We start from the raw sequence: 9,144 nt of genomic DNA on the forward strand, positions 1-9,144 counted from the left end.
AAACAGGTGGAAGCATATCAAAAGAAAATCCAACAACTCAAGAACAAACTCAACAAGTGAACGAACCGGAAGACAACCAGCAACCGCAAAATGTACAAAATGAAGAAGGAGCTTTGGATCAAGAAGAAGAAATCATTCAACCAACCGAACTAAATCCATATGGACCATGTCTTCAGTGGAAAAAGGATCATCCACTTGAGCTGGTCATCGGTAACCCTACTGCTCCTCTTAGAACTAGAAATCAACTGATACATGAATTTATGCATGCTGCATTCGTCTCTCAGATAGAACCTAAGAAAATAGATGATGCACTACTTGATACAAATTGGATAGAAGCCATGCAAGAAGAACTGAATCAGTTTGAAAGAATTAAAGTTTGGCATCTAGTTCATCAGCCCAATAACACTCATGTAATTGGAACTAGATGGGTTTTCAGAAACAAGATGGATGAAAATGGCTTGATTATAAGAAACAAGGCTAGACTAGTAGCTCAGGGCTATAGACAAGAAGAAGGCATAGATTTTGACGAATCATTTGCCCCTGTAGCCAGGCTAGAGGCCATTAGAATATTTTTAGCATTTGCAGCATTTAAAGATTTCAAAGTATATCAAATGGATGTTCAATCTGCTTTCTTGAATGGATTGTTAAATGAGGAAGTTCATGTAGAACAACCACCTAGCTTTGTTAATCACACTTTCCCTGAGTATGTTTACAAACTTGATAAAGCTCTATATGGACTAAAGCAGGCCTCGAGAGCATGGTATGGCACATTAACCAAATTCTTGCTTGAGCATGGTTTTTCAATTGGAACGGTAGATAAAACATTGTTTACGTTCTCAAAAAATGATCATTCATTGTTTGTACAAATATATGTGGACAATATTATTTTTGGATCAACTAACCCCAAGCTATGTAAGAGATTCTCTAAGATGATGCAAGAGCAATTTGAGATGAGCATGATGGGTGAATTAAATTACTTTTTAGGACTGCAAGTCAAGCAGTCCGAAAATGGGATATTTATCAATCAAGTCAAATATACTCGAGACATGCTAAAGAAATTCGGCATGGACAATTGCTCTCCAGCTTCCACCCCAATGAGCTCATCAATCAAGTTAGATAAAGACGAAGGGGGAATCTCTGTTGACACAAAAATATACAGAGGGTTAATTGGTTTTCTGCTATATCTGACTGCCAGCCGACCGGACATTATGTTTGCGGTTTGTTTATGTTCACGGTTTCAAGCTAAACCAATGCAATCTCACTTTATTGCAGCTAAACTAATTCTTAAATATCTTAAAGGAACTGCTAATGTGGGTCTTTGGTATCCCAAAGATTCAAGTCTTAATCTTGTAGGTTACTCAGATGCAGATTATGCGGGGTGCAAAGTCGATAGGAAGAGTACAAACGGTTCGTGTCAATTTTTAGGCGAGCGGTTGATATCATGGCTTAGTAAGAAGCAAACGTCAATTGCTACATCAACCGCTGAAGCAGAGTATCTTGCGGCTGGAAGTTGTTGTGCTCAGATGCTGTGGATACAACAACAATTAAAAGACTACGGCATCCAAGCCACAGAATCACCTATTTTTTGCGACAATATCAGTGCAATAGCCATCACATATAATCCAGTCATGCACTCTCGGACCAAACATATTGACATTAGTCACCATTTCATCCGAGAACACGTCATGAAGAAAGAAATACAGCTCGAATATGTTCATACAGATCAACAAACAACCGATATCTTCACAAAACCATTGCCAGAGGATAAGTTCTCTCATTTCCGTAATATGCTTGGCTTAATTGATATATCTTGATATGATTAATTATTGCGGTTTTTTTAGTTTGTATTGCAGGAAATAAACAGAAATGTAAAGATAGAGAAAGTAATTCAAAATAGAAATATTTTATTGAACAAATAGTCGGCGTTGTACATCCCCAACTTCATCATCAACCGCCATCGACCAGCTGCGCAACCAAGCTGTCAGCTTACCGGTGGTGGTGCGTAAAAAGTCATCTAAGGAAGCAATCTTCCTCAGAGTCCTCTGCTCTTTTAAGAGCATGAGGAGGTAGACGCCATAATCAGAGAAGACGTACGATGCATCAGCGACATAAAGAAGTCGCTGATATTTCTTCATAAGTGCCATCTCCTCAGCAGTAACACCTACTCCTCCATCAATGGAGGACCGAAGCTCTTCGATCGTTGTCCAGACTACCAGCGTCTTCTCAAAAATGCTATCTTTAAGAGCAGCCTTGCGGGAAGCTAACACCAATTCCATAAATTCTTTCACTAGATCTGGCTCACTTGAACTGCCTGCATTTGCCATCTTGATATATGTTGTTTGCAAAACTAACCCCTCTACTGATACTTATTGATGGAAGGGTCTCTCGCAAATTGACAGATACTAGAAGTCAAAGAGGCTTTCTATGTAAAGCCATCGACGGTTTATCATCCTGGATTAGTATTTAATCCACATGTTTAGGGGGAAAAACGGTTCAGTCATTAATCAAATAGACTTCTCAACTGTTTCCTCCTAACTACATTACGGATACGGTTCATTTTACTTGGACAGAATATATGCACGTCATTGCGTAATTACTCAAACCTTTCAACTGCTTTTGACTGACGTGACAGCTGTTATTTTTGAAATTACAAAATTAATTATTTTACCGCCGCCCAAGATTTTGAAAATTTTCAAAAATTCTCTCCACTAACAGTCCTCCACGTGGACTGACTAGTGAGTAATAGAACCGTACATACATACTCTACATTTGCAACTGTGCTGAGCTTATTTTGTTTTTGCAACTCGATCGCACTCTCATCTAACTTGCAGGTACTGAATTCAAACTCTCTCAGTAAATCAAGACGATGGCTGCCTCTATCACTCAGAACACTGTCGCGGTTAACTTCGCAACCATCTTTGCCATGCCCAACAAATCAATGCAAGCAATGTTTCGAGATATAGAACACTCTGGGCTTCGCTCATTTCTGGGGTGCAGCTATAAATATTCCGACACACTGCTGAAGGAGTTCTTCGAGTCAGCACACATGAAGAACGGCGAAATTATATGTGCCATCCAAAACAAAAAACTTCTGTTCACAGAGAAGATGTTTGCTGAATTTTTCAGCCTACCCACTGAAGGAGTGACTGATTTCTCCACACTACCAAATGGAAATATTGATATCTGTCGCAGTACCGTCTCAGACACAGACTCTCCAATCTCTTATCCAACTTGTCAAAAGCGGGACTTAAAGATTGAATTCAGACTTCTGGCAGATATCGTTGCAAAAGGATTGCTCGCCAAAGCTGGAGCTTATGATAAAATCACCCTGGAAAAATTTCTTGTTATTGCTACTATATCCTCCAAATTACGAGTAAACTGGTCTGAAGTTCTTTTTGAGATATTGGTGGCCATGATTAACAAAGAAAATCAATCGCAAGGTTTTGCGGTTCAGATATGTCATATGCTGATTCATGCCGGGGTTCAACCGGTTGATATGATAGACGTTGGCAAAACTAAACTTTTCACCTGGGTGTCGGTTGAAAATTTCATGAAGTGTTGGTCTCAATCAAGACGGAAGCCAGGGAAGAGTTTGTGAAACCAAAGAAATCAGCAAAAATCGGTTCGACCGCCAAGGCAACTAAAAGGAAGATGGTTCTAAAGACCAGCTATGATGAAGAATCCACATATAAGCACCACCTCCATTACAACTTCCATGAGGATTATTCCAACTTTTTTCAACCATTTTCCCTCAATTGTACTATGGTCCTTTCTTTGACAGCATCATTCACATCTTGATCACAAATCTCAATCCATTTGTACTCTTCAGTATCAATCAAAACTCACAGGTTACAGATTTTTTAAGAAAAGCCACAATTATTGTGAATAATTTATGATTAGTTAGCTGTTNCAAGTGCTTAGTAGTATTAAAACTAAACAAACTTTTGTTATACGGTCTCATTAGTCAATTTTGTAAAACAGATATTCCATTTATGTCACTCATGAAAAAATATTACTTATTATCGTAAATATAGACATAGTTGATTCGTCTAACAGATAAAGATCCGTGATACCGTCTCACAACATACATATAAAATATTAAACATACACAAAAACACAAATATATATTATTTTCCTAATTAAAGACACTTTTTGCTTTCCTCAAACAATATTTACATCTCCATTATTAGGCAAACGAAAACGAATACACTTCTCCAATAAAATAGGCTTGCTTAAACAATCAACCAACCTTTCGCATCTATTTGCGGATGACCTATATATATATATATATAATAAATATATATACACATACAACTTTTGGATTCTATACACATACAACTTGGGTTTCTTAATTCATCTTCTAACCTCTTTGACAGCTAGAAAACTACAGCTAGCTATATATTTAAAATTATAATATTATAATATTATCATTCTAAAGATTCATTTATTATTAAAGTGGGGACTTATTATGGTCCCTAGCCAGCTATCTCAAACATTATTCAATGGATTTGAATGTCAATAAGTCCATTCTTGAGGTAGTTGCATCTCTTCTTCTTCTTCTTCATTTGCAGCCTGACTTTCGAATCTTGGATCATCGTTTTGCAGGGGAAATAGGCCATTTCTTGTATCTGCACATGAATAATTGGTATTCATGGAAGATGAGCAATACAAACGTCACGTTTAAATTGTTGTATAATTTAAAATTTTTGAATCGTAAGGTTTTTGATAAAACAATAGATTTCGATCGGTTCTTTATAAATGAGAACCTTTCAAAAAAAATCATTTATTTTATTTTTATTTTTTTTAACAAAAAATAATTTCGTGACAATTTTTGAACTGAAATGTATCTAGCTAATAACCTACTGTCATACGAGTAAGAGCCCGTTTAGATTAAAAAGCTAGACTAAGTAAAAATGTTTTTTTTTTTAAAAAAAAAAAGTGTTTTTATAATTTTATATACGTTTGGATGAGTTTTTTTAGTGCTTTCAAAAACATTTAATTAAGTTTAAATTAGTGATTTTATAAAATCCCAAATTTGGAGCTTTCAAAAAGCTTTTCAATTTAAAAAAAATCGATTAAAAAACATTTATTATATTTAATTTTATTAATTAAAAAATGATTAATGTGTAGCATGCATATGCTGACTTGGAAAGAACTTAAAATGAGAGAAATAATTTTAATGGCTCTATTACTGTTTGGTTGTCTTTTAATACTCTTAAACGCATCACAATTAGTCAGAAGTTATGACTTTTAAAAATGCCCACAATTGTATGTTTTCCATTAATCTTTTGATTAATAAAAAAAAGGTCATTAATTCGTTAGAAAAATAAAAAAAAAATCACTACTACTTCAACTTTTATTCGAAAAATTATTTTAAAAATCATGATTTCTCACATACGATATATTATATATAAAACATTACCTTTGAGACCGGGGTGACTAGTCCAATTAGGTGTATCATGACCGAGGCAACGGGGATTGGTACTGCCACGGCTTACCGGAGAAGAAGCATCCGAAAGCCTGCTAAAATGGAGCTCGAGAGTCTGTAAAACCCTCACCGGCATCAAAACCGAGCAAACTGAAATCAAAACCGAAACTATTAAATCGCAAAAAAAGCAGACCACAATTAAGTTATCACTCATTATCAATTAATAAATGGTAAACACTTGTCATATATATGCATATGTACACTGGATACGTATGTGAGTATCGCTGAAGTTTGAATAACGTCCATATATTAGATATACATTTTCATTATATTCAGCATATAGACGTCATCTCAAATGTGCTCACATCCACTACAGTACTTGTTAACAGATCAAATTCACATGGTCCTCTTCAATTGCTTACTATTTGGTCGGACCCAAATATACACATACCATACAGTACTGAAATGAGAATAAAGACAAAACAAGTGGGATTCCACCAGNTATATAAGCATTCAGAAGAATCTGTGGAGGACATAGCACATCAAACAACCATGGATTACGACTCACTACCAAATTAACTAGATGGGAATCTTGAATCATTTTACTATATATAAAAATGAGAATATGAAGATTCGATTCGATTATTTCCACGGGATATTCATGGACGTGTTTGGATACATATATACATAAGTTAGATAAAGAAAACACACGATTGATTTACGAAACAATTGGAAAATAAGGCATAATTAATTATCGTTATTCAGAGAAGTACCAAGTTTAGATGAAAACTCGGTCTATATATTATTATTTTTTTGTTAATTTAATTGATGAGTTATTCTTAGTATAAAAAATTGTCTAAAATCCATATTTGGTACTTTTTTTAACACTCTCACTCAGAGTACTGATTTTGATATTTTTCAGAGGGACGATAAAAAGATAATTCATTTTTAAACGAAAACTATGATATTTATATAATAATAATATAATAATAATAATAAATTATTCGAATTTTTATTTCTCACACCGAATTTACTATTATTAATCATTTAATCTATATATATATATATATTAGCTAATAATAATTATGTCCCATCATTAAAAAGTCCTCTAAACAACGCTCATTAAAATATTTGGTGGTTTACCTGGCTTCTTCTTCTCTCGAGTCGGGTCATTTGGGCAACGGGGCAAGAAAACCCCAGTCCCACCCACCCCGTAACTGGATCCGGAGTTATCAAGGAAAATGGCCTTCATACCCGACCCGAAAATTTTATGAATTCCATGCCCTTTATGTTTATAGTTCACAAAATCCCGACCCGTGTTCGGAACCCGCTTGTTGCCCTTGACCCGACTTTCCCCAACACCAGATTCTTGAGGTTGATTCTTTAGTTGGTGGTAAACCTGTTATTACATACAAAATTTATTACCCTAAAATCAATTCTTTTTTATCAACTAAAAAATCAAAAATCTATAAACACCAACTTAATTACGAGATCAATTTTGCCTTTTTGTATAATTTTTGGTAGATTAGGAAAAATATTTATTACGATTTCTATGAAATCTCAAAGATGTGCACGTGGAACATAAAGCATGTGGCCACTTGGTGGGAAAATTTTTTCATATTGTGGGAAATTTTCACTTTCACTGTCAATAAAAAAGTAACATACGTTACACATAACATGCGCAAGTATATTCGAGTTCCAACTCGAAACTTATGACTTGTTCGAGAACTCGAAAATTTAAAAAAATATTAAAATAAAGTCAAATTGCAACAGGTAGAAAATTAATGATTTTCAACAAGAAAATAGTGAAATCAAATATACTAACCTCAAAACCCTCACAGACAGAGGTACCATCTGTATTGCTATCTTCTGCATGATCTTCTTCTTCTTCTTCATCATTAAGCATGCACTCCGCCATTTGCCGACTCAGCTCCGCCATGAATTCTTCGTCCTCGCTCCCCGACGAGCCCAGCTCGGACCCAAACGGCGTACTGAGACCAGACGAGCACGAAGCACCCAACGACGAGCCCGAACCGATCTCCGATACATTGAGATGAACACTTTCCTGTTCTTCAACGATGAGTGCCATGTTTTTCTGGGGTTTGAACAAATCAGCATAAGTTTTCTTCTTCATCTGGGAGGAAATCGTATCGGATCAGAGGGGTTTTCTTGGGAACCAGTTGTTGCTTTTTGGAATCTTTGTGAGTGGAATCTTGAACATTTAGTGAAAGGGATTCTTGGGCTGGCTATATTGTCAGAATAGGAGATAGGGAATTATATATTATTTATTTATACATATATAAAAAATAATATATATATCTATATATATATATGTAGGATGTGTTGTCAAGTTATAGATACATATGGTTGAGAATGAAACATGTATGTGAATTCAATTGAGGGTGTCACGTTCCGTACAAATATTTTATACTTGTTTTATTTTTCTATCAATTTTAAAAATAATTAAAGTGATTATCTTTTTAAATTCCTAAAATATCTTTACACTAATTAAGAGAACAAAAAAACAAAATGGGTCATATATAATTACCTATATATGTTTTTCTAATTTAATTCGTAATGATTTGGATTTCGTGAAATAAACTGGCCTGAACTTTATTAAAGATTTGGATTTCGTAAAATAAACTGGCCTGAACTTTATTAAAAATGTTCGAGTACATATCAGCATTCTTTTAGAATAAAAATAAGAAAAAACTAAATTCATCGTAATTAAAACTAAGTTGTGACTAATTAAAATTAGATCAAAGGTTGATGGAGTTTCACTTACTTGATCGATTTTACCTTTTTCCCATTTAATCCATGATATAATTTTAAATAAAATTGATAAAATATGTTTGATATTTATCAATGATGTAGTAACCTCAGGTTGTAGTAGTTGTACACAAAATCCATATATTTAGAAATATTATTTTATATAAAAATCAATCAGCGAATAAAAATCCAAGAATTCCATCTGTCAATAACTATAAAATTAAATGTGACACTAAAAAGGGATGAGAGCTCTTGAAGAATTTCATTAAGGCTCGTAATTTATATTAACTAGTTACTATACACACGTGATGTGTATGTGTACCGTCTTTTTTTATCATTATCAATGGACTAAAGTGAAATTTGACAAATTATGGAGGGACAAAATTGATATTTGAATTGTTGATATAAAAAAAATTAAAAATAAAAGTGTATTGAAATTTAAAAAGATGTGTAATATTAGTATCATATAAGGGTAAAGTTGGAAGAAAAAGTTGGTGTCCTTCTTATGTGGTCACTATCATGTCCTCAACTTTAATAAAATAGAATAGATTATGTTAGAAGTGTTGGTGCTTATATGTTAGCATAGAGTTAATACATTTACCAATATAAATAGTAGAAGTTAGTTGGTCAATTAATTCATTCATTCACTCTTGTACAGAAATACATAGCAGTTTGAGTTCTACTTTCTTAATCAATAAAATTCTTTTTCCTAATATGGTATCAGAGCATTATCTTCAGCTCTAATCGATCTTCAATTCATTTATCGATCTTCAATTCGTTGATCGATCTTCAATTCGCTTTTGAATCATTTGCTCCACATCTCGATCCGCTCATTTTTTCGGAGATGGTGAAAGGAGGTAGTCAAGCGGTTAACAACAATCCCGATTATGCTTCCGCGAATCGCATCCTTGCTGAAGATTCGAGCAGTCCATATTTCCTGCAGAATG

General features: G+C 34.2%; 1 protein-coding gene across 1 annotated transcript; it reads right to left on the reverse strand.

The window, feature by feature from the left end:
- Nucleotides 1-4,210: 4,210 nt before the first annotated feature.
- On the reverse strand, nt 4,211-7,709 carry LOC140979282 (uncharacterized). Its single transcript, XM_073444625.1, has 4 exons — nt 7,254-7,709; nt 6,572-6,827; nt 5,423-5,578; nt 4,211-4,628 (listed from the first exon to the last, which is right to left on the reverse strand). The coding sequence occupies exons 1-4, from the start codon at nt 7,560-7,562 to the stop codon at nt 4,516-4,518; spliced, it is 834 nt and encodes a 277-aa protein (XP_073300726.1). The 5' UTR covers nt 7,563-7,709; the 3' UTR covers nt 4,211-4,515.
- Between the last annotated feature and the right edge of the window lie 1,435 nt (nt 7,710-9,144).

The sequence above is a fragment of the Primulina huaijiensis genome, chromosome 6 (assembly GCF_012295235.1).
Source record: "Primulina huaijiensis isolate GDHJ02 chromosome 6, ASM1229523v2, whole genome shotgun sequence".
Classification (NCBI taxonomy): Eukaryota; Viridiplantae; Streptophyta; class Magnoliopsida; order Lamiales; family Gesneriaceae; genus Primulina; species Primulina huaijiensis.

Bases quoted from the DNA above. Each gene is read 5' to 3' on its own strand.
- LOC140979282 (XM_073444625.1), bottom strand. From the start codon at position 7,562: ATGAAGAAGAAAACTTATGCTGATTTGTTCAAACCCCAGAAAAACATG. The intron at 5,579-6,571 runs GTAAACCACCAA...TTTTGATTTCAG, and splicing joins TCGAGAGAAGAAGAAGCCAG to TTTGCTCGGTTTTGATGCCG. The intron at 4,629-5,422 runs GTAATGTTTTAT...ATTCATGTGCAG, and splicing joins TAGTCACCCCGGTCTCAAAG to ATACAAGAAATGGCCTATTT.